The sequence below is a fragment of the Girardinichthys multiradiatus genome, chromosome 21, assembly GCF_021462225.1.
Source record: "Girardinichthys multiradiatus isolate DD_20200921_A chromosome 21, DD_fGirMul_XY1, whole genome shotgun sequence".
Lineage (NCBI taxonomy): Eukaryota > Metazoa > Chordata > Actinopteri > Cyprinodontiformes > Goodeidae > Girardinichthys > Girardinichthys multiradiatus.
Window position 1 is genome coordinate 14,612,111 of NC_061813.1, and position 27,194 is coordinate 14,639,304.

The 27,194-nt window shown below is 39.3% G+C and overlaps 1 protein-coding gene across 4 annotated transcripts in view; it reads right to left on the minus strand.

Moving 5' to 3' along the window:
* LOC124857923 (guanine nucleotide exchange factor VAV3) overlaps positions 1–19,560 on the minus strand; it is a 117,171-nt gene extending 97,611 nt beyond the window's left edge. For 2 of the 4 annotated variants that reach the window (XR_007035715.1, XM_047349510.1), the window contains exon 1: positions 18,862–19,560. Coding sequence is in view for 3 of the 4 variants with exons in the window: in XM_047349510.1 (XP_047205466.1) it covers positions 18,862–19,068 (207 nt within the window). In the remaining variant the exon portion in view is untranslated. The remainder of the gene's footprint in view (positions 1–18,861) is intronic. The other 2 variants (XM_047349511.1, XM_047349512.1) reach the window with 2 other exon arrangements.
* Between the last annotated feature and the right edge of the window lie 7,634 nt (positions 19,561–27,194).

Genomic DNA, 27,194 nt, shown 5'->3' on the forward strand with positions numbered 1-27,194 from the left:
TGCATCTGTACATCTGTACTCTGCTGTTCAGCAGATCTAAAGGTGCACGCTAAGCTGTTAACATCTAAATAACTTCTGGCTCTAACATATAAAAGGCAACCCAGTGAAGATGCTTCTTGGGCCCCTCTGCAACCTAAACCCATGACTATAAACATGGGTGAGAGTTGGCCATGTTAAACCAGATCATGTGCCAAAGTATCAGCTCTAAATCCAAGCAAACACAGACCTAAATCCATGCTTTCTGAGCTAACTTACATTGTTCAGGAATAGTTCAGAACAGCAGGCAGGGTTAATAGGAATGTAGCAACACTGTGTAGTTAGCCAACATGCTGCATCTGTGACTTCCCATAAAATAAAAGACAAAAGTGTATCTCTGCTGAAACATTTGCTTTCAAGGGAGTCGTGTTTTCGCTGTCTGCTGGATCGCCTTTGACAGATGACTTCATCCCTGGGTGTAACCAATGTGCTAGGCTGCTTTCGCTCCAACATCCTCATGTTTTTTGGCCTTCTAAACTCTGCTCTAATAAAACAGAGGATAGTGTGGAGCAACAAAGAGACAAGAGAAGAATCCTAGAGCTTATCAGCTGTGGTTTAATGGCTGTGTGCTTCTGTAGGGAACAGTTCATTTTTCTGGCTCTCCACTGTACCTAGAAGATATCTTAATAAACAAAAAGAGAGATATCTGAGGTAGGACTTATTGTTCTGTGCCCCTCTTTCTGTTTAATTTCAGACATTTATTTAATTTAATATTGGATTAAGTTGAAGCAGTACGGCTCTAAATTAAGTGTTTCAACATGTAATTATTAGCTACTTTCAGAGTCCAGGGGCTTCTAGATAGTTATTGCAAGTATTGGAGGAAATTTCCCCCACCTCCCATGCCCCGCTACTTTTTCTGTTCTTGCGCCATCATAACAATCCAAGACAGGGAGCTCAGCTGGTATTGTCCTTTTTAAGCAAATTTCTCTCAGTAGTAATTTTCTCCAATTAGCTTCCATCGGATGACAGTTCGTCTTCTTCTGTTTCTTCTTAAGCAAAAAGGCTTCCAGGAAATAGATTTCATTGGCTATTTCCTGTTTCTCAAGCGAGTGCTCATGCTAAGGTGTCCATATTTAGAGAACTGATTAGGTTTGACTGTTGTTTTTTAATGACAGAAAAATGCATGCCTGGGCATTAAAAGTAGAATACCTCCCTAAAACAATTGAATTACATTTTTACACATGGCTTTACAAGAATGATAGAAACCCCCATTCACGCAGATCCCAGATAAGGGGGAATCAACAAACAAAAGTCAAGCAGATATTATTGAATGTTTACACTTGTAAACATCACTTGCCTTTATCAGACAAGCGCATCTTTGGAGAGTCCCAAAGGACCCTGGTTTTATCTGAGGGAAGCAGCTTCTCAGAGCACATATGAAAGACAGCGTGTCATCTGCACCGAGCCGAAGACTGAAGAGGGGGAATTGTATTAAAAAGGGATGTTATATGAGTATGAGGCAACCCTCTAACTGTTCCACATGCAGCTTTTCTTTGACATGAGGGAGTCTCTGGGGCTCAAAAAGGTGAATGGCTGACTGAGTAATATGTGTGTGTGAAAGCACTGTTGGGACAAACCAAATCTGTAAGAAGTGGAATCTAATATTTAAGGTTTTTTGAGCCTACTTCTTTTTCAGATCAAACATATAATTCTGGTAGCAGCTGGAACATAGTTAAGGTTGTCACATAAGCTACTAGTTCAACATATTACAAACAGGCATTGTTTTAATATATTAAATTCAGGTTGTGCTTGTTTCAAGTAGAGATCAGTTGGTGACCAGAACTGGCTGATTTTCTGTTGATCGGCCCTGACCGATCACTATCGCCATCATTTGAGTTTCCCTTGATCGCCTCTGATCGGTGATCAACAGGTCGTGAACATACACATATGTATACTGTATAGTATATTTGTCTTAATCATTAAGTGCGTCGAAACTTAGGACTTCCACAATTTGCGGCCTACAATCATATCAACCAACAGCATGGGCTTTGATGCACTTTTTTGGAGTTTATAAAAAATCTGATAAATAAAAGGGACATATGCTTTGACTCATTAGAAATATGGTCAGGCAAATATGTTAATTTAGTGAAAACCGAATGCACATAATGCATCTTTACCGGCTCGATCATTTTCTATGAAACAAGGCACTGGCTGACGGCCATCGCTCTTGCAAAAACAAACGAGCAATAAATTAGTGTAATAGACATTACTCTAAAAGAAAATAACAATAAACTATTTATAGTATTTTAGCAGAAGCAGGAAAACATAGATTTTCATGTTAAACACTTCTGTTTGCAATATTTGTGCAAATACGTAGAACCCATAGTCTTTTTGTTCAAGGTTAACATACAGTGAAAAACTTATAGCAGCCTATGCTTATTAAGGTGAGATCAAGACCTGACAAAGGTCTGAGTGAATGTAAAATACCACTTATTCCATAGTGGGTCACGGGGAACTGGTGTCTATCTCCAGCAGTCTACGGGCGAGAGGCGGGGTACATCCTGGACAGGTCGCCAATCCATCGCAGTCAATGTAAAATAATGAGGTTGAAAAAAACGGGAAAATTTTCCATTTTACGGACGCCTTACGGTACACGGCTACACAGTACAAAGCTGATTGTTTTTTTTGGTTCCGAAACTCTTTGGAAAAAACCATCCTGGCAATATTGAATAAACATGCTTGTGAACCTCAAACAAGTTGCCCATAATTATAGGCCGGTGATCTAAAAAAAGTCATTGTAACTGAAAGTGTACAATATCTAATGCAAATACATCCAACAGGGTGAATGGGTCTTTCTTTGCCTTTCGATGCAACCGGGCAAAAACGTCTTTGTATAAAAAGAGGAACTGATGATTTAAATTTTATTTAGATTATAGCTTCAGCATCACAGCTGGAGTCTGTCAGAGCGCATGCTGAGATGTACCCAATGAAAAGGAAGAGATTGTTTATATAAGAACAACATATGGAGAACCTAAAATCTCACCTGCAGCACATTTCATTTTCAAATCCAACCATGTGCGATAAAGGAACAGCCCTGTAAGTAGAGCTATCTCGCTGCTGCGTTGGATATAAGGTCGTGCTCTGTATCCCTAATATCCATAATAAGCATCCAGTTTCTGCTTATGTATTCTTTGACACAAGTCAAAGCTCCATAGCAACAAGCTGGAAGTGTTTATGCTGTGTGTTGCAGGGCATAATGAAATCCTGTTCTCTCTGAGCCGTGTGCTCTGAAAGACAGCAATACAGTTTGGCCATCTCACTGCTTAAACCTTTTTAAGCATTGATTAAAAGAAAGAAATGGATGCAAAAGTCAAAGCCTGAGACTCAAGGTGCACTCACACTGCTGGTTTGGTCCAGGGATTGGTCCAGGCATAGGTAAAAGTGAGAAAATTCACATCTTCAGCTGGCCCAGTTTGCTTTCATCCAGACATTTTTAGCCCGAACCAAACAAAGTTGTGCAAAGCATGAAGAAGGAAGTCTTTCTCATCTGGGTTTCTGTTGCTACTTTGGTGTTCAAATGTAGCAGTACGCCTGCACCTCACTACTCCACCTAGCCCCACAAGACATTTTCAGACTTTTTTGTCTTCGGATTGGGGCTTTCACTTTGTCTTTCTTCTTTATCCTCTTGTTCGACCCAAATGCGCAGCTCTTACGTCATATCATATTGTATGGTCCGGATAAACCGTGCCAAGACCGGCAGTTGCAACCGTGCCAGGGTACGGTTCTCTGATCTGCTCCAGAAACCGGACTCTGGCATGGTACAAAGCGTTCCGAAGGTTTGGTGTGAAAGCAAATTTGATGTGGGTAGGCTTCGAGCCTCCCTATTACATGTGCAATAGCTATACTAAAAGTTTGATGTTTACTTTCTAGAAACATTAAATGTCATCAGCGAACACCCTATATGGTCTGGACTTACTTCATAACCACTGGGTGACATGTCGCAGTCCAAGTGAACTGCTGAACTCCATGTCATGTAAGAGCTTTTTCCAAGCGTATAACCAGGAAACGGGAGGTGGAGGGTTATTGATGTTCTGCTGACGTCGATGAAAACGATGCCCTTCCCCCTCTGACTGAAGACACTTGTCATCTAACTTATCTTAAATATGACATATAAAGCAGCAGTAAGCAGCTTTTCAATCCAAAAATATACTGTGGTAACTGATTGCATGCGTCCTTCTTAGTTAAACCTACACAGACTTGATGCACAGCAGTAGCACATGACTGGAAAACACTCAACAGCTGAATGTTTTAGTCACTTTTTCCATTCATTCATCACTGCTTCTGTGTAAAGTTCCTGACAACATTTTTCCAACTTATCACAATTCTTGTGACGATTTTTTTTAGGAGTTTCATGCTCTGGTCATCAGCAGCTTTAGAAAAGAGGTGTACAGTTAAGTCAAATTATTAACACCCTTGGAGGATTTAGAATTTTAATTATTTTCATTCAACCAAGAAGTTTATGTGGGACATTTACATTTTATTTAAAAATGGCAAGTCGAAAAGTATGTATACCCTTCTCAACACATGACTGATAAATCTTTATTGGCATTACGCCATCTTGCATAGCCTAAACCAATTCAGGATGTCCAAAGAAAATGCTCACTGGATACCTTCCTGCAGACAAGACGCAAAATTGGTTGATTCATCTCCAAACAAATAAGTATTCTCATGTGCACCCCACGCAACCCAAACTAGCTTGGGTTACACAGGTTTATGAGAAAGAACGATCCAATTAACTACTTTAATTCAGGTTTTTTTAAATATTGAAATATTATAAATGTACTTTTTTCCACAGCAGAAGTGAGATGTGCATTTACTGACATTATTCTTTAGAAAATAAATAATAGGTTCATATCCTTGCACTAGACTACTCCTTGGCTTGTTTCTTTACTTCTTAATGCACATGTGTGCTACTTTTTGCTGTAACAAAAATACTTTTAGATAACTAACAGGTAGATTTTTAAGAGCTTAACAATAGTATAATATTATTAACCTATTGAACTATTTCAATGTTTTTAGTTTTTCTTTATAATAATTATAGAAACATTTTTGGGTGAAAGAATGTGTGGATATGCAGAAAAGAATAACATAATATCATTGGGTCCTAAAGTACACATTGTATTATAACAGTTCTTTTCAAAAAATTAAGAACAGATGACTAAAACGTTTTTCCATGAGAAAAATGCATCTTGATTGTATTTTTTTTTCAACCAAGACAAATATGCAAAAATCTGCTTTTCTACACAAATTCTATGTTGTTTTTTTTTTTTACAAACTAGCATAATTTTGTAACAGATATTTTCAGTCAAGCTGACTTTATTAGCAAACTCTGTCAACATAATAAAGCTACGAAATAAGTACTTCCTTTCTTATGTCAAAATAAGAGTCTCAAACACAGAAACAACAAAGTCACCGCCAGCAACTAGATCATGATTTGCAAGATAGATATGTCCTTGGCGGGATGTATTGTGGTGTTTTATTCCTTTGCCAGGAGATCTTGTCACACACCAATCAACGTCAGAATAAAATAAGGAACTTATTCTGTTATGTGCATTCAAACAATAGAGGGTTTACAACGCAAACAAACTGCAAGAAAAGAAGCGCTGTTTATTTCTGAGGTGGTAAAATAAAATGCAAGAGGAAAAACAAAAACGAGACATTAAGAAAATTGTGTTACAATTTGGATTTTGTAGCCACCTGACTTTAAAAAGTATTTTGGAGGAGATGCTTATAGCCATGGTACCTATATCAGATGTACAAATATAAGAGTAGCTTAAATTTCCAATGAAACTCTTCGTCAGTGTGCAAATAGGCATCTTTTTTAGACAGCATGGACATGACTGAGATATAATATTAAAAACTGGAGCGCAAATATCCTGAGCTGTTAAATGTTAAATGTTAAAAATTTCCACATGGTCTCAACTAAAAGGCAGACAATAGTCTTAAAATGAGGAATCGGCACCGCCTGATTGTTGATGTTAACGGACCAAAGCATCTGGTGGAGACAGATGTCAAACAGGTTTTCCAAGTGTTGCTAATTAGCAGCCAGCAGCCTTGCCTTCCTAAAGTTTTTTTTCTGACCTATTTGTTTTTATTGTGAAAATAGTCCCACAGCTTTCTGGTTATTTAGTGTTATTTAGCAAGAAGGAGAAGGGGCTCTTGTCCTGCAGTGGCTACAGCTCTGAACAACGATGACAGAGTGAATAGCATATTAGATTTGACAGCTAACCTAAATTGATAATTAATAAGATATTATCGGTTTGTTTGGTGTAATAGTGTCTGCAGCTGGCAAGCTGGTAATGCTGAATCCTCCAGTCAGCTAATAGGAGACATCCTCAGTCAATTACAGTAAACAAAGTCCTTTATAATTAGATCTTTTTGTTTGACTTGTACACATTAGATTAGATGTCCTCTAACATTTGCAAAACTGGCCAGAGATCAGCAAATCTTCCCTGATCAGCTTTGATTACATTTTTCCTATTCATTAAATGCATCAAACTCCCACGATTTTCCGTTTACCAATGCATAAACTAAATGTGATACACTTGTTTTAACTTTTAAAAAATTGGCATATGCTAATGCTGAACTTGTAATTCCTTGCTTTTCTGCTGGATTAATGACTACTACCTCTATCAGAAAACTGCAGCACATTTATTAATGTTATAAGAAAATAATCTGAACTGATAAAAATTGGAATCGACAAGTCAGACCTGAAAGAAACCCAGAAATTGGTACCAACCAAAAATACCTGATCAGTCTATTTCTGATTATTAAAGATGCAATGTTACCTATGTAAGATTTCTAACTATACTGATAAGATTTATAAAACCAATAAATCACATAAGGTAAATGGTTCCCAGACTGCATGATCATCTATACTGACATTTAAGTGAGCAATTACAGGAAGAAGTGAGGATGACAACTTATGTCCTGTTGGCATTTTATGCTTTGCTTTCCCATAGCAACACTTTTGTCCCTTAAGATGAAGGACAAAGGCATACCCTTGCTGCCCTTGCTTCATGTGCATCTCATATTCTGACACTGGCAAAAACGAAACAAAAATCTTGTACCTTCCCCCACAACACTAATAAGTGTCCCAGGAGCCATTTTTCCATTACATCTTGAATTTAACCCGAGTGACCCCCCTATACATACACAAACTTACTCCCTCCCCCCCTCTATATACAGATATTGTGTTAGTATTACTGCATGAAATTTGAATTCTCCTGGCAATGGCAACACAGGTCAAGCTGTTTGGCTGAACTGTGGGTAAGTTCCTGGTTCAAAGGGAGGATTAGAAGAAATTAGTGTGGAGAGAAAGTGAGTAATTGAATATCACTTAAAAACAACTCTAAAATCACAATGAAATAGTAGAGACAGACAGCCAGGTTTGTGAGCGAACACCATAATCCTCCCTCTCCTCCTCCTTCTGTTCTATCTGATCATCTATCTCTTGAAAAATTGTGTTAAGGGAGCGTGAATGATGTTTTCTTCTGTTAAAATACAAAGAGGGGTCAAGTGCTGTCTAACCTTTGTAAGTGTGTTATGTGTTTGGGTACACACTTTTGTTTAAAGTGGACAGATTGAGGTTTGAGAAGGGGATAGCTTTTGAGTTAGAAGTGTAAAAGAACATAAATAAAAGATACAACATATTTAATGACACCATGACCTTTCTTTGTCCTCCTCCTCTATAAAACTATATAATGTTCAACAAAACTGCAAAGGGTGGACAATATACACTCACCAGCCACTTTATTAGGTACACCTTGCTAGTACTGGGTTGGACTCCGTTTTGCCTTCAGAACTGCCTTAATCAGAACTGCCTTAATCCGTGGCATAGATTCAACAAGGTACTGGAAACATTCCTCAGAGAGTTTGGTCCATATTGACATGATAGCATCAAACAGATGCTGCAGATTTGTCGGCTGCACATCCATGATGCGAATCTCCCGTTCCACCACATCCCAAAGGTGCTCTATTGGATTGAGATCTGGTGACTGTGGAGGCCATTTGAGTCCAGTGAACTCATTGTCATGTTCAAGAAACCAGTGTGAGATGATTACTGCTTTATAACATGGCGCGTTATCCTGCTGGAAGTAACCATCAGAAGATGGGTACACTGTGGTCATAAAGGGATGGACATGGTGATCAACAATACTCAGGTAGGCTGTGGCGTTGACATGATGCTCAGTTGGTACTAAGGGGCCCAAAGTGTGCCAAGAAAATATCCCCCACACCATTACACCACCACCATCAGCCTGAACCGTTGATACAAGGCAGGATGGATCCATGCTTTCATGTTGTTGACACCAAATTCTGACCCTACCATCCGAATGTCGCAGCAGAAATCGAGACTCATCAGACCAAGCAAGCTTTTTCCAATCTTCTATTGTCCAATTTTGGTGAGCCTGTACGAATTGTAGCCTCAGTTTCCTGTTCTTAGCTGATAGGAGTGGCACCCGGTGGAGTCTTCTGCTGCTGTAGCCCATCCGCCTTAAGGTTCGACGTGTTGTGCGTTCAGAGATGCTCTTCTGCATGCCTTGGTTGTAACGAGTGGTTATTTGAGTTACTGTTGCCTTTCTATCAGCTCAAACCAGTCTGGCCATTCTCCTCTGACCTCTGGCATCAACAAGGCATTTGCGGCAACAGAACTGCCGCTCACTGGATATTTTCTCTTTTTTGGACCATTCTCTGTAAAAACTAGAGATGGTAGTGCATGAAAATCCCAGTAGATCAGCAGTTCTGAAAAACTCAGACCAGCCCGTCTAGCACCAACAACAATGCCATGTTCAAAGTCACTTAAATCACCTTTCTTCCCCATTCTGATGCTCAGTTTGAACTGAAGGTGGCATTGAGTTGCTGCCATGTGATTGGCTGATTAGAATTTTGCGTTAACGAGCAGTTGGACAGGTGTACCTAATAACGTGGCCGATGAGTGCATGTAACTGTATCAAAGATTCATAGAACAGATGTCCCTTTCAGATATGCAATTAAGCTACTTTCTAAAGCACTCCACCCCAAATTAATGCAAGACTGGTCAGTAAGAATAACTGAGAATGTGTTTTTTGACCATTTAAATAAACCCTGACTGATACTATTTTCAAACCTGTAAAACTGGTAATTTGAGTGGGATTGTTACTTTTACTGTTCAAACTAGTTTCTCCGCAATCAGTTTTATGATATCATCAATAACCACTACCGTAAAAACAACCACTAAATGCAATCGATGGGTACAGCTAAGCAAGACAGTTGCATTACTACTAAAAGCCTGTTTGTGTAATTTTAGAGCAATATTTGTATTTGTGAGGCTCTAGGCCAGTGATGTCCAAAGTCAAAAGTGCTCACAGACCACAAAACTACTTTTTTATTAATAAAAAAACAAAAAAATGTTTTGTTTGTTTTTTTTTTTTTTACCTACTCAACTATAAACTAAATGTGCAATATTTTGGTGAAACAAATTAGACAGTCTGTCATTCATCTTCTATACCGCTTCTTCCATTGTGGGTCGCTGGGAAGCTGGTGCCTATCTCCAGCAGTCTATGGGCGGGAGGCTGGGTAGACCCTGGACAGGTCGCCAGTCAATCACGGGGCAATACACAAACAACCATGCACACACTAAGTCACACACCTAAGGGCAATTTAGAGAGAACAATTAACTGAACAGGCATGTCTTTGGACTGTGGTAGGAAGCCGGAGTACCCTGTGAGAACCACCGCATGCATGGGGAGAACATCCAAACTCCATGCAGAAAGGCTCCTGGCTGGTAGTGGAACCGAGGACCTTCTTGCTGCAAGGCAACGGTGCTACCAACTGCACCACCATGCAGCCCATGTGAAACAAATGAAGTATTCCTATTTTGGTGGGAAAGTAATCTGTTAATCATTGTAATTTCAAAACAAACAAAGGGTTTTGTGGGTTTCCAAATGTCTAATTTAAGCAAAAAAGCTGTTTTTTTTGTTCATTCGTCCTTTAAAAATTTAAACGTTTGCTATATTTAGCCAAGTTTAAGAAGTCAATTAAATGCAGGTCTATGTCGCTGGATATTTGTGGTCCTATTTACTATATACTTCAAAAGAAAGCAAAAATGTGATTATTAACAGTTGAATATTTTGTGTCCTACTTAACATTCTGCTTTTTTTAAGGAAGACTGTCAGTTAAAACTGCTCTCTAAAAGATCTCCATCGGTTTTCAGTGTTTTTCAGTTTTGGACCTAAATTAATAATACTTGGATTCATTAAAGGGAGGTTGTGTGAACTCCTCAGTTATAATTCCTTCATCTGTAAAAGTAATAAGTCAAAATACCGTAAGCTTGTAGGAAAGTGAAGAAACCCTCGAAACAGTTGAAGGCTAACAGCTAGCCTCTGTTTCAGGCAAGTCTTCCATTTAAACATTTAAAGTGTTACAAATTGAAAATGTTTATATCTGTTTTTACCAATCAACTACGAGACCTGAAATAGCGAAAGAAGGTGCCATCTTTGACCTTGGTCCCTTGGCAAAATCTAAACGTTTACTCCCCTCTTGTCAGAGATATAGAGATAATATAGCATTGTGCAACATAGGTATAAACATTTCTAGTAAGCGTTGTTTTAAAAGGCAAAATTAGCCAAAACAAAGAGCCTCTCTGACTAGCTGTTAGCCTTTGAGAATTTCTTTGCTTTTCTTCAAACTCACAGTGATACATCTGTCTTCTACAGACAATTGTTTTTAAATGTTTCTAATTTTAAAGTGAATATACCAGTACATGAATTCTGCCCTGATGTAAGTTGCTTGCTACTTTAAAGCCCCTAGCAGGTGTGGTTTGGTTGTCTATTCTGGTTTGCATGAGAGGATATTTCCTGTTAGAAAGTGGGTAAAAGAAACCCAGCATTGCCATTTGTTTCTTTTTGCTGTTTTACCATAGCAGTACCTACAAACTGTGACCCAAAAACCAAGGTACACACCTAGCCATTTCTTAGGTGTACTGTTACACCCCTAAACAATACATAGGCAAAAATAGGTATGTCCTTGTCCTCATTCCTTATGCCGTATAAAACATGTATCAGGTCCAAACTCCTTGCAGGGATTTTGACATTTTCTTATTACACACTGAAGCTCCTTCCCATTTCTAAACAGGCAGCCGACTCGTTCAGAACAGGACACCTCACAAAATAAATGACCCAGCTGGAAAAGTCATGAGCTCCATAATCTCCTGAACTGCACAGGGCCTTAACCATGTCTATTCTGGGTCCAGGCACAGATATATGGGCCTCATTCACTCACAAGGTACAGTGTAGGCAGCCCAATTCTTCTCTCCAGCCAGATGAGGTTTAGTTTGTCATCACTCCTTGATCAGGGTTTATTGCTACTCTGACTCTTACAACAAAAAGCTGCAGACAAATGCGCCTGGTGATGAAGGGCCCTGAGAAAACCTTTTTAAATATAGTTTTTTCCTTGAATATATATTTTTTTCTGCTTTTGTTTTGACAATGTAATAAAATACATTTCACATTTCTCTTCCCTTCTTACAGTAATCTGTAAATCCTAAAATAAAATTTCAAGAGCACTCAGCAGTGATTTAACTTGAGTATCCACCAAAATAAAGGCATAATCTCTACCTCTTAATATCTCCTAATAAAATCAGCATATGTATAATCTATAATTTAATGTGCAGTGAAATGTAGCGTTTACTAAATGGCTGTGGTTCAGGGTTATTACCTTTTTGATGGAATGAAAGGTTACTTTGCCCCGTGCAAATGTGCATAAACCACTAAGATGCAATATGGTCACTAAATGCAAAAGCTGCTCATAAATAAGCTGAGGTGACACGGCGGTACTAAGTGTTGTTACTGCATTATGCCATGCTGGAATTGTAAATTGGAAGGCTGTGGAGCAAGGCACCAGTGTGGGGCATGCATGGGTGCGGTAACATGGTGTTTACATACTGACAGGTGCAATCCTTTCTACAAAATTATTTAAGAGGGCAGCGATGCTACAGCAGCTCTGACAAGCCGTGTCCTATACGTGTCTACAGCATGCCAATTGCCTGCAGCCCGTAGTGCAGCACACAGTATACTGTAGTGGATAATAATAAGCATGAGGTTTGGTAACTGAAGTCTGACCATGAATGCTTAGCAGGCCTTCTTGATCCAGCAAAAACAAAAAGTGAGATAAAGGAAGCAGCAGAGCAGAAAATGTCAGCAGCAGGGAACAGTTTTAAGACTTTATGATGTTTTTGAAGCAAAATGCATTAACTTTAAAGTTCCTATACTGCTTTGTAAAGCACAATAACACAAGACATGGAGTCAAAACCCAGAGTGCATGAAGCTCTACAGTCTTAATGCTGTTGGGTGGCAAAGAACTTGTTATTACACAATGAAGCACCTTCCATACAAAAACATTTTTGTAATATCTCAGCAAATATTATAACAATAATAATTCGACCAAAAATTATGTACCGTATATGTATTTTAATACCCTAATTTTTATATTTTCAAATAATGACCCCTTTTTTTGATGCAGATATCAGAATGTGTTTGCAGAACCCACTCTGGCTTCCTGGACCCTATAGGACTTTCCTTCTACTAAATCCAAAAAGCAAATCAAGTCATCTCCTCTTTGTCTTTCTCATCCTCCCACGCTTTCTCTAACATTTGTGTCTTGTCTATGAGAGAATGACGAGCGAGCCTGGGAGCCTTTGAAGCTTGCTGTACGGAGTGCTTGCTCTGTGAAACTGGCTTTTCTCTTCTTACTTTCACAAACTCAAACTCAGTTCAACAAAATATGTTCATGCGACTGTGTAATGCAGAACGTGTTTAAAACAGCTGCTTTGGCATACATGGGTCAATAAGTGGTCAGCTGAATATTTGTAGCAAATGTTTCAGAAACTACTGTGGAAAACAATAAAATGTATGAACTGTTGACAAATTCATTGAGCGGAATCTAGAGAACTAATGAAAAGCTTTAGTGCTTATTGGAGGTGTTCAAGTCACATCTGTGTTGAAATGTGTGCACAAAGTTACAATAAATGTGTCATTTGTTGCTATCATGAACAGATTCTGTTGCCAGGTGTTTGTCTGAGGCCTGAGTCTGAGATTCTTTGTCTCACTTTCACTTTCCAAAAATGCAGAAAGTCTTTAGGACTGACTCGATAGCGCAAAGAGCAAAAGGTTGTTTTTTTCTGACGCCTGAGAATAGGGAGGTGTGTTTTTTCTCTTCATTGTGCTTGACATCTCGGCACTTTGGTCTGAATTCAATCGAGGGCATGTTTAAGTTTCACTTCCTTCCTTTATTCCATTTCCTGATTTCCTGTTCTTGTTGAGCGTCGCGCCTGTCCTGTGCAAGGGGCTGGGGGGTTCGCTGCGCCGCTGCTCCCCTCCAAGTGATCACCCGTTATGCTTGTGTCATGGAAAAACTAGGTAGTGGTGGGTTTAAGAAGGTATAGGGCTCTAAGTTAAAGCTCACTTTTTGCCTCCTTTGCCTCTAGAAAACTTTTTTTCATGCTTTATTTAATTAAATCGTGTTTAAAGGTTGTTTTATAAGAATTGGTTTATTTGACAGGGACGATGTACATTTTTCTGACCTCCACACATGCAGATAATCCTCATTTACAAGCAAAAGTAAAAAGAAAAAAAACTAGTTGAGCCATGACAAGCATTCCTCAGTTCCTCTTAAAGCTAAACCCCTGCTTTCAACTCAGCTGAGACAAAAAGCAAGTACTGATTATGTGGCGTTTTTCGCTGGCAGCAAAGCAAGCGCCTGCACACACTGTGGTCGGGGTTTGTCTAGACTTTGTAATTGGCTCATAACAGCATTGTAAACTTCTGATCAAAGAGGCTGAATGAGGATTTCGCTTACTCCTTAAACTGGAACTTTAAATCGACTGAACTTATAAAGTGCTTTTCCAGTCATGCAGACCACTCAAAGCACTTTACACTAGAGCCACATTCACCCAATCGCACTCACTGACGCTCACACATTCATACACCGATACGCAGATCGGTAGGCAACTTGAGGAACCCACGACCTTCTGATTGCAAGACGACTACTCTTCCTACTGAGCCACAGTCGCCTAAAGCTCTTTATTGTATTTTTTGTGTTAAAACAAACACAAGGAATATAATGTGGTGTGTAGGCAACTAATAAGCATATTATGTACTTCAACCAAGAGGAGAGCTCCAGCACATTCAGTGTCTCTCTGATAGTATTCATGTCCCCATAACACATGTTCTGTGTCACTTTGAACACACTATCCCCAAGATGAAACATGATGGTGGCCGCATAATGCTGTGGGCATGCTTGTTTTTTGAAGGGACAAGGAAGTTGGTCAAAGCTAATCGGTAAATGGTTACAGCTAAATACAGGGCGATCCTGGCAGAAAACATGTTTGAGCCTCAGTGAAAGTTCACCTTGCACCATTTTCTTTCTACTTCACAATTATTCACTAATTTATGTTGGTCCATCATATAAAATACCAAAACATGAAATTGAGGTTTGTTGTTTTGAGTTTTGAATACTTTTGCAAGGCACAGTGCAGAACAGATCAGGTTGTCTCCTTGGTAGGTTCAAATAATAATACTTCACCTTTCTCTACCAACATACAGGCCTTCTAAACACAATCAGCACAGCAAGAATGAGAAGCATGTGAACTCTCTGGGGCTTCTGATGCATTGTACTTTAATTGAGCAGCCCACCCCAGCGAAGCACACAAAAACCCCTCCAGGTCCCTTTATGTCCTCTGAGGTGCCTCAGTGGAGGGCAAGACAGAGCTTTTTTCACTGCCTTTGTCTTTTCCATCTCATGGGTCCCACGGGTGAGGCCACGGTAGCGTCCCATGTGTTATTATCGGCCAATGATAAAGTAGCTGCCACGTCCCTCATGCATTATGCAGGACGAATGGGAAGGAACTCCTCCCCCAGTTATGTAAATCTAACTTATTTTGTAAAGGGGGGCGTTCTCATTGCCACTTTCTCCCCCACCCCACAATGGTCGCCTCACTGGAGGAGTTGGTATCCATCATCAAGGAAGTGTGTCTGTATGTAAAAGAAGATGAGCTACTGAGCTACTGATGCACATCTGACTTATAAAATATATATATAAAATCTTATAAAAAATCCTCCAAAGTAAGTGTTAAATCTATATGGGATTACTATTATATTTTGTCTGATCTGTAGACTACAGCTAGAAAAAATTGACAAGGTAACAAGCATCTCTTGTATTTAAATCTATGTGAAAATCCTTGGGTCTTCTGCTTTCCATATGCCTCTAACTGTTGCTTCTTCCTTGGCTCAATAAAGGGATAATATAGGGTTCCTGTAACAGGCCATGAGCAGCTGATATCCTACCTGCAGTAGATAACCACCTTGGCGTTTTCATTTAGCATAAATCCATAGTAGACTGCTAATCACTAGTCAGGGGGTGCCCAAAACCATAGCATACTTCTACCTTCTTAACAAACTCCAGTCTCCAGTAGTTTATGCAAACACTAGTCTATTAGGGGTGCACAGATCGATCGACCCCGATTTCCCTAACTTTGGGTGATCGGCCGATACTTACATCTAAAATCGATCTTATCCACCAATCTTATCTACCCTCACAAAGGTCTGAAAATCAACCACTGTCCCCTTTTGCTCTGCCATGAGAGACGGCAGACTGACAGACCCGCCCAGCAGGTCACATCTGCTTGTGTGAACAATAGTCACCAAGTTTGTGTAGTTTCATGGGTATTGTTCACTGTTCACTGAATACTGCACCCCTATATTCTTTTAAACTGTTGTGACGTTTCCATTGAATGGTTATTTAGGTAGAAACCAATGATCATTTACACTGTAAATGGAGGTAGGAGGCAGTGCGCCACCAGCGATATTCCTGTGTGAAACATGTTTTGAAAATGTGTAAATCGTTTCCAGTCAAAGTAATGTCTGATATAAAAAATATTGTGGTGCTGAAAATAGTGAGAAAATTTGGTTTGATTATTTCTTTGTTGCAACAATACATCTTGGGAATAAATCTTGTAAAAATTGGAAAACCTGTTTATTTCCCTTTTAAATGGTGTCCTATGAAATCAATGCCAGACAGCTTATTCTGCTACTGACTCTTGTTCGGTGTTGTTTATTGGAATGGATGATGTTTGAAGAAACAAGACATATTAGCAATTTAACAGTTTAATCGTTTATCAAACAGCTACCTTTGTAGTGTGTGAGAGAACTGTACACAACCATAACTGCTCCTCCTCATGCTGGACAAAGGATTGGTCACCACCTTCTGTGGCATGGCAACACATTCTTCAACCACCCTTTGTTGCAAGTCAGGCAATGTGGTGGTGTTGGTCATTCTGGCTCAAACAGCATGCTCCAGGCTGATCCCACAAGTGCTAAATAGGGTTGAGGTCAGGACTGCAAGCAGGCCATTTCATCCTCTCCAGTCCTAAACTCTGGATGTAGTCTCTGATAAACGTCACTCTGTGAGGATAAGCATCGACGTCTCAGGGAATAAAGGTTTGTCTATAAGAGTCAAGATATGGGATTGCCACTCGTTGCTAAATTTCATCTCGAGATGTCTCGACATTGAGATTGCCTCCAGTGATGAGAGGTCTTGTTTTTCCAATGAGGGAGGTGCCATACCAAACCATCACAGTATTCACTAAAAGCTGTTTGCAATCGGCAGAAAGGATTTGGCAAGTTTTTCATGGGCACAACCCACATACTCAACTCTGCTGCTAAACCCACAAAGCCTTACAAATGTGGCACAATTTGAAGGGACATTAACAGATTTTCCAGTGAAATAATCTTAATTGCCAAGAAGTATTGTCACAACAAAGAAATAGTCCAGATTGGAGATGCGTTATGTTCCTTTCTCCGTACAGGTTTCCCTCAGGAAGGCCACTGGTGGAGGACCACCTCCTATTTCAAAGTCCTGTAAAATAATTATTGTTTTTAGGATTGTGATTGTTTTAATATGGTAGAAGTCCAGTTTGATCTTGACCCCTCTTGGACTAGCTTCAACCCCTGGGTCCAACTAATCTGCATTTATACAAAATGAAGACACGAAGAGAGTTATCTACTCCAGGTAAGAGATTAATGGCCTATAATGTTTTAACAGAACCTCCCTTTAAAAATCCTGAACTATCCCTTTACGTCTATGCCACCGAGTCATGTCTGAAACAAAGTCTACCTTTAAATAACCCACTCTGGGCCTAGATAGGCCATGCATTCAGCCTTGTTCATAAACCACACAACCAATGACAATTCTATTACATTTCCTGATGTTATGACACAAAACACTGAATTTCTCTTTATTGACACAGATAATGTATTTGTAATACCTTTTACAATATCACAAAATGGGCTTAATAGACTCCAATCTAGTTTTGATTGAAATCTCCGAGTAAACATCCTCAGATGGACACAGACATCCACTGCCCCCCAGTGACATTTAAAACCTCTTCGTGATCTTAAATTGCCCACATACTCGGTGCACTACAGTCAAAAAGCAGGCTCCCAATTTGATTGTGAATGACCGTGCCACTGTGCCACCGAGGTCAAAGCGCTTCTTTCCAGGAAACAAGCCAGATGCGCCTCTTGACCAAACGTGAGAGATATCGCATCACTGTATTCATTTTATTAGCTGTTTTGAATAAAATTTGGTTTGTCTATTACAAAGCAATACACTGTAGTCTGAGTGTATCGGAGTGTTTTTCTGGTACAGAGTAATACTCTTACAGCAGGCCTGCAGGCTCAGTAGGTGAGTGTCAACCTCATTGTGTGCTGTCACCGAGCCAGACGGACAGATTCACTGTTAGAAAGGTGAATTATAATCAGGTCCTGGCTCAGGCTGTCCTGATATTGAAACAGATGGTATCTGACAAACAGGATCCATGTGGCCACAGCTCTATCTATCTATCTATCTATCTATCTATCTATCTATCTATCTATCTATCTATCTATCTATCTATCTATCTATCTATCTATCTATCTATCTAAGTCTTAAAAAGAGTCGTTAGATGGGGGGACACCACCTTGGTGTGACACAATAAAACCACACCATGGCTCATTTTATTATGCTGTGGTCATAATAAAATAAAAGTTTTAGTTCACGGATGTTTGTCCACTTCTGTTTTCTTTGTCATAGCAATTTGTGGGGAAGTGTGTGTGTGTGTGTGTGTGTGGGGGGGGGGGGGGGGGGGGGAGGGGGGGTCGCGGGGGGGGGGGGTGTCTTAATAACTAATACCCTTAATATAAGTATACCAACTCTCTGCTAGTGACTTTCAACACCACATACATAAAACATAGTCATAGAAATTCGAGTATTTAACATGTTTGCTTGTATTCTAACTTGGAGAAAAGGGTAAGTTGGGTTTGATAATGCCACACCGTACTCCATGCAATTTTTATTGAAGTTCATGCTTTTCTGCTTACTGTAAGCAAGTTAAGTGAAAAATCAAGAACTACGTGCTTGCAATAATGGTTACGTGACTGCCCTTCCTTCGGCTATGGATTTTCACACAAAAACAGTGGAATAAATAAAAAAAAAGCATCCTAAATATTTCATAGACATCTGCTTTCAGCAGTTTTCGGGCAACAGACTGCCTGCAGTAATGAATATGTAAAAGTGTGATTAGAATTGAAAGAATTGTCAGTTATTTGGAATTAATGAACCGAATTCTATAAACAAATCACAAAACACATGAAGTCGGGTTGCGCTGTTGTTTTACTGTCCTAAATGCTGAAACTTGACAAAATGACTAAATCAATATAATTCATATGGAGTCTGGCCAGGCTGCCATCATCGTGGCTACAGTACAGTTTGACGACCAGCGGAGTAACGGGCATCGGGGGACGTGTCTTTTACCTGTGACATTTGCGGTCGGAGGTTGATCTCCTTCAGGTTGATGCACTGAGGCTTCAGGTTGTTGAGCAGATGGCACAGGAGGACTCCATCCCGGAGGGTCTGAGCCAAGTCAAATACCTGCGCTGACTCCCATGTCACCCTGTGGTTAGCGGGAAGCACCTTGCAGTTAATCAGCCACAGCGCGCACTGCCTCCAATACTCCATCATTATTCTGTCTTCAGCTGGAGCGAGTTTTTACAGGTCTGTCTGGAATCAAACTGCTAACGGTTCAGTAACACCTCACGCCTTTTAACAGATCGGACCCATGTCGAAACCGTCCAAATGTAAAGCTGATGAGAACAGAAGTGAACCGCGGCAGAGAGCTCCAGGACTTGCGGGCGGGCGCTCCTCGGATGACAGTCCGGCGTGGCGAGGTTGAAGTGAGACTGTGGATGAAGTGCATCCTGCACCCTTCCTCTCTCACTTGCTTTCTCTCTGTGTTTGTTTCTCTTCCCTCCCCCTCACCCAGTTCCTCACCTCTTCCGCTTGCCACACGAGTTCATTGAGCAAGTACTGTGATACAGTACAAGAAAATACACTTTGCAATACCAAGAGTGAGGTAAAATCAGCATGGATGATTTTAAATCACACTGTATTATTGCCAATTCCTCGAAGGAATTACATAAAATGTTAAGTGCATGTAAATCTTCCAGTAACACAGAGAAATTATTAACAGTGCTGGCCAATTAATCATTAAATAAACCAAGCTTAGACCCACTGTTCCTTATCTAAGCACTCTACAAGTGTATCTCAATTAGAATGTTATCAAAAAGATGTTTTATGATACAATTTAAAAAGGGATGCTCATGTTTTATATAAATGCATCATAAACGAGGAGAGATATGTCCATCAACTTGGATGCTTATGCCTCGCAACTAATAATAGCCAAATTGAGTTTCTTATAAAATTTAAATATTATGTATGATTAATTAAAAGAAATACTTTTTTTTTATAAACAAATGTTTTTTCTATGGCCATATGGTCTGCACAATTACGGAAAGGCTACTGACTTAACAGTTGTCCAGCAGACAGTGAGACACTGATACCCTCCTCAAGAAGGGAAAGCCACAAAAAGTCTTCACTAAGAAGCTGATTGTTTAGGGAGTGCTGTATCCAGATATGTTAATGAAAAGATTTTTGGTACAAACCATGTAAGCTTACTCAAAAGGTATCCCCATGTACTGTACAGCATAAAGACTTAGCATATAGCTATTTTTTTGCATGACTTAATGCATCTGCAGAGCTTGGCATGATAGTGATCAGCTTGGGCTTCCTTAACATCACAGCATAGCCACAGGCTGATCACTATCATGCTACGCTTTTAACGTATCTGCATTGTTGAGTCTTGTGTTTCTCATCTCCTTTATAAATAGATTCTATTTTGGGTTTCAGTAATGCAACTTTTGCTGGCTAAGCAACCACAATAATACAAAACTTTATTTATTTACCTAATTGAATTCAAAGACTGAAACTCATATACAGATTCATTACAGAAAGTGTGATCGTAAAAAAAAAAAAAAAAACTGAAATAAGCCTGCATAATCTTATATTAAACTGCATTGCAGTTAATACCCAAAAGTAATCATATCCATTTTTAGATGGATATGATCACAGAGAGTTTATTGACACTTGTGGTAAATGGAATGGTAAATGGACTGAACTTATATAGCGCTTTTCCAGTCATACAGACTGCTCAAAGCACTTTACACTAGAGCCACATTCACCCAATTGCACTCAATAATGCTCACACATTCATACACCGATACGCAGATCAGTAGGCAACTTGAGGTTAAGTGCCTTGCCCAGGGGCACATCGACATATGGCAGGAGGAAGCTGGATTGAACCCACAACCTTCTGATTGCAAGACTACTACTCTTCTGAGCCACAATCACCTGTCAATCAATCATTAAATAAATCAAACATATAAACATACAAGTGCATCTAATTAACTCAGAATATTCTCAAAAGTAGAATTTATCTCAGTAATTAAATTCAAAAAGTGATACTCACATTTTATATTGATTCATTACAGGCAGATGGATTTATTTCGAGTAATTAATTCTGCTAATTGGGAGGACTCTGGCTTAAAAGTAATGAAAACTGAAAATTCACAGAGGGCTGTATCAAAGCATATAAATGGAAATTTGAGTGGAAGGAAAAACTGTACAGGAAAATGTTTTTAATACATAAATGACAGCCTAATTAAAGGTATGTCCATATGATGTAAAACATAAATCAGGTTGTACTTTTGGCAGGTAGACAGCTGTGCTGAATTTGGACCTAATGAAACAGAGTGGACCCACACGAACAGATAACATGGCTCCCCAAAATAATTTCCCTAAATCATCCCACTTGACCTCAAACAACTTAAAGTCTGTTCCGCAGACTCTGTGACCTTGACTTCCTAATGAAATGCAAGTTTGACTTGTATCTCGAAAGAGTATTTTGCACCAGTGAACAATAGTTATTTCTTTTTTCTAGTTTTTGATATTGTCTCTGGTTCGGGAGTGCCTTAACACAAGAACCATCACACCACATTTGTGTGTGGTAACTTTTGAAGTTCTGTCACCAGACACAGTCTACGCCATGTGAATGTCTTTCAAGCTCTTGTGTACATTTTTCCTTTACAATCCTCTCAAGGTTGTATGTCTTGCTGTTGCTTGTGCACCCTTTTCTACCACACTTTTTCCTTCCACCAAACTTTCCATTGAAATGCTTGGACTAAAATGCTGGGGGGCAGCACACAGGCTATTGAATATTCTTATGGAGAAACCTTAAATACATAAGTGCACTCATGCATACACCCACAGGTGTTTGGATTTGGGTGTTTACAGACACACACATACACAAATACACTCTGCATTGAGCTACAGTTGCCACTAAATACATCCCGTATTAAAATACGAAAAAAAAAATGCTTGGATGCAGCACTCTTTGTAGAGCCAGCAATCAGCTTTTTTGGCTTACCTTCTTGTGGACATGTCAATAACTGGGCTACTGGACAGCTGTTGATTCAGCAGTCATCCCCATGATCATAACTGTAATGAATCTGTATACCATGAATTTCACCTTTTGAAATTAATTATTTTAAAAAAATCAATAATACTCTATTTCATGTGCATTTTGTACTCTTTTGCTGTAGCATTAATACACATATAGAATTAAACTGTTAATTCTACATATGTATACAATGTTTTCCCCATCTATTGCACTGTCAAGTTAAGCAAGTTAAGCAAGCAGTTAAGCAAGGCAATCCAAATATACCTGATCAGTTTTAATGACCGAGAGTTTAAAGTCATAAAAACAAAAAAATACGCAGTGCAAAATAGTAGGAATAAAACAGTATTGACAGCAGTTATTAGTAGAACATACTGCCACAGAAAGAGGTAATAAATAAGGGATGCATACATTGCATAGACCAGACAAGGCTGTAAGAGAAGGAGAAACCCAATATGTGAAAACTAATCCAAACCTGGAAGAGGAAAGTGCTGGTAATCACATTAACAGTCACAGAGTGTGCTTTTATAGTCTTAGAGTGTATGTAGAAATGATGGAAGACTGGAAGAGGTGAACCGCGCACCTCCGAGATTAATTCCATCTTCAACAGGATCCGCTGATATCACGAGGAGGAACCTTGACAACAGAATAAGGCTGTAAAGAGTGTTTACTGAAGAGTGCTGTTCTGAGGATTTACATCCAATAACAAAAGGCTGTGCAAACAGAGCTGTGAAGATTAGTCTTCAACAGCATGCCGTGGTAGACAGCTGATAATAAATGAGGGAAAAAAGTAGGGTTCCTCAACTCCACTTCCTCTGTTCATTATTCAAGAGAAAATGGTTGTAAAAGGGAGCAGAATGTCATTAGGAATACCTGCTTCATATTTTACCGGACTAAAGACAGTCAAGCGGTTCAGCTTACACCTTTTCCACAGCAGTCACACTGGATGCCGTGGCTAACATTGCACAGATGACACAAGAGGTGGCTGCTGAAGGCAGATGCTGGCAAACCTTACTGCACCCCTTCTCCTGTTTCAACTTCCTCTTCCACACTGGGCGCCTGTACGGTCTGGCAGTTATCACCATAACTGTGATTAATGTTACACACAGGCTACTAGCAAACATTCAAACACATGTGATTTTCACTGTCAGGCAGAATGTTGTTCCATTAAAATTCACAATAAGTAATCAATTGCTGATGGTAATATTAGGCCACTTGGGAACCTGTAAACCTTAAAAGCCTTTTAAGCAAAACACGGCAGCAAAACCTAGTCATCCGAAGAGGTTGTAAAGTTTTAATGCATTTGCATCAGCACATAGTTTTAACATCCTCAATTTTCCATTAACAGCATTGACTAACCTTGTAATGACTAACCATGTGAGCTTCCTAGCAGCGGCATGATAAGACACATGATGGACGTGACCTGACCAGAGGTTGTTCCTATCTGACATAAAAAATATTTATAAAGGCAGTTATCATCATATTCACATACTCTCACTGATCACTTTATTATGAGCATGTGTTCAATTGCTTGTGAACGCATAAAGCCAATCAGCCAATCCCTCGGCAGCAATTCAATGCTTTTAGCCATCTAGACATGATGTTGACGACTTGCTGAAGTTGAAACCAATGCATTTTAAGGTGAAAGGAATTGGACATTGATTGTGGCACGATTGTTGGTGCCAGAGAGGCTGGTCTGAGTATTTCTGAAACTGCTGACCTGCTGGGAATTTCACATACAATCATATCTCAGGTTTACAGAGAATTCTCTAAAACAGAGAAAATATCCAGTGATTGGGAGTCATGTGGAGGAAAATGGCGTGTTGAAGTCAGAGGCAAATTGGCAGACTGGTTTGAGATGATAGAAAGGCAACAGTAGCTCAAAGAACCACTAACGACCAAGGTTTACAGAATACCATCGATGAACATACAACACATCAAAACTTAAAGCAGGTAGGCAACAGCAGCAGAAGACCACTCAAGGTGCAGCTGCTGTGAGCTATGAACAGGAACCCGAGACTAAAATGTACCTACCTGAGTATTGTTGCTGACTCTGTCCATTCCTTTGTGGTCACAGAAGGTTAATGCACCATGTCATAAAGCTTGGATCATCAAACTGGTTCCTATAACATTACAATGAGTTTACTGTACTCCAGTGACCTCCATGGTCACCAGATCTCCAGTCCAGTCCGGTTGATCATCAATAGGATGTGGTGGAATAGGTGATAAACATCAGGAATGTGATGTGCACCCGACAAATCTGCAACAACTGTGAGATGTTATCATGTAAATATTAAGCAAAATTACCAACACTCAATCTATCCTACAAAGAACTGAAAGGTCCAACCTGGTACTAGAAAGGTGTACCTAAAAAGGTGCGCAGCGACTGTATATACACATATAATTAATGGTGAGGAAGAATAGCATAGTGACTATATAGCACTCTTCACAATTACTGGCACCCCTACATCCTTAACGTAAAGGGTTGTTATTGCAATTAAGTGACCCGAAGATGTCACTTTTTGCTGCAGTTCTCTAACAGTAAATTTTGCAGATTTGTTTTACCTCCATTTGCCATCTTCCTGCCTGTTCTTAGTGGCATCATAAATGTGGGTTCTTGTCCAGCCTTTTTTGTCAATATTCTGGTCATTTTTAACATTTTAATCATTACACTGGATGTAAATATGGGTACGTAAAGAGTCACTACTTTAATGTAGTGCACTTATCTACCTTAATTGATTGCTGTGTTCTCTTTTCTTTTTCATTTGGTAGAAAATGTTTAGTTTCCAGGGTAACAGGAAGTTATAGATTACTAAGTAAAAGTTTATGGATACTCTGATCAACCAAAAAAAAAACAAAGTCTAAACACCAAGCAGTCTTGTGTTAATAACTGTGGTGATTTTACAACATTAATTCTTTACGTGGATTTTTTTTTCCTACATTCATTACATGTCACGAAATTAAAGGTTAATTGCTTAAAAGTTTAGATTGAGGTTATGCAAATAAAATAAGGGAGGCTTTTATTCAATTCAGTTCAATTCATTTCAAAAATACTTTATTAATCTCAAAGGGATATTAAATATTGAAGGAGCTCATATTATACAGGTTTCTTTAAAGAGACATTGTAGCTTCTGATGGCTGTAAGTAGTAGGATCTCCTGTAGTGGTCTGTCTTACAGCAGATCTGAAGAAGCCTCTGACTGAAGACACTCTGTTGTTGCTGTTTACAAATCTTTAGCAAGGGAACCAATAATTATTAAGGATGCTGTATAACTATGATAATGATAATTATGCTAAAAATATACATGTTTGCAGGTTTTGTTGTAAAACCTATCAATCATTAAAATTAATATTCATCTTAAACATAAAGAAATATGGTTAAATCTTTGAAGGTGAAATAATTTTCAGAATTATTTTCAGTGTTTGTCATCTATGGGTGTGGTGATCTTTAAAGTAAAACTCACGAAGCATGCTTTGCCCAAGGTAATCAACTCTGTGGAGCATTAACCTCATGTTGATGTGAAAATCCTCTCCCGAGTAACAATGTTACTGTTCAGCTTTTCAAATAATTATATGCAGGTATAAATAGTATGGAAGGCCCAGCTATCATGCTGCCCAGGAAGGAAACAGGTTCCGTGAGAAACGTATTTGGTGTTAAATGTGCAAGTAAACCCTGGAACCAAAGAGAAAGACCTTTTAAAGATGCTAGTTGAAGCTGGTGGGAGAGTGTCATTATCCCCAATGAAACTGAATCCTGTATTAACATGGGCTACAAAGTTACATTTAGAGGAAGAAGCCATTACTCCAAATGCACGATAAAAACTAGAATGTGGTTAAGAAATTAACTCAGGAACAAAGGTCTTAAGTTTGGAGACATGTTCTGTGCTCTAATGCAACCAAGATTTAAGTGTTTGGTCAAAGTGACCTTTGTTACATTTGGAGCCCAAATTTGGGAAAGCTTACAAGTCTGAATACACTATCCTCATTGCAAAGTTACGGGGGCATCATGTTATCATAATGTTTTGCTGCAGGTGGAACTGATGCACTTCTCAAAACAGATGACGTCATGAGAAAGGAACATTACGTGACAATATTTAAGCAATATCTTAAAGGGGAAATGTCATGCAAAATCCACTTTTTAAGCCCTTTTATATTTTGTTGTGTATTCGAGTCTGTAGGAGTGCAGAAAAGTTTAATTTTCTCTCCAGGTGCTGCGTAGATATCTAATAGTAACTTTGCGTATCCGCCTTTTTTTTTTTCTCGCTGAGATTTTGTAGCCCAATCTCAGATATGCTGAAGCTACAAGAGGATAAGTCTAAATGTTCCGTTGTCGGGTGTATTAACTCATAAAATACATTACAAATTCCCTCAGCATCGGATCCTCTTTGAAGTGCCTGGTTAAATTCTTTTATTTCATCGAAATGTTCCCACATCAGTCTGGAAATTCCTCTTTGTTTTCACAAAGCACTTCAATGATGAGGGCTTCAGCAATCTCCACCAGTTAAAGAAAGGTTTGCTGTAAGACTTAATCTGATTAAGGGGTCAGTTCCTTCTGTCTATTGAAACGATGGACACAGCAAAGCGGTAAGCTGTAAATAATGCTAATATGACAACAAACTTATTTTAGACATGAAGTTATGGTGTGTTGATATGACCTTCCTGGACATTGTTCTGATAGCAGTAGCATCCTGCCTTCTGCTTATGTTAGAGCTGTGTGCCCCTTTTAGCTCCTTGAGGACAGAACCATAGTGCATGTTTTGAATAGTATTATTACATAAACAGTCTTGCTTTTTTTTTTTTTTTTTTATCATGTTTCTGTGCCAGTATATTGTTGTATCTCTGTTAATAAATTACAAAAAAGGCAGAAAGGTGTGGAGTAGAGCACTCTTTGACCTGGAGGGGGCCCTGGTGTAAAGTGCCTCAGTAGCATTTAAATAGAGGGCACCAAATCGAGTTGCTCTCAGACGCACCTCAGGACAGGGGTAAAAGAGGAGCCTCTGGAGCTACGATAACAAGGAGTTCAGACCAAAGCATTGCAGTTCCACGTGATATAGACCACAACTGAATGATTTAAGGCTGAAAAGGAAGGATTTAAAAGCACGATATATCCCCTTTAAGATATTAGCCAGAAAGGTGAAGCTGAGGCACAAATGGGTCTTCCAAATGAACAATGACCCTAGGCATACCACCCGATTAGAAACAAATTGGCTTAAGGACAACAAAGTCAATGTTCTGTCCTGCACTCATCCAGCCCCACACCATGACACCCTCACCACCATGCTTGACTGTGGGAGTAT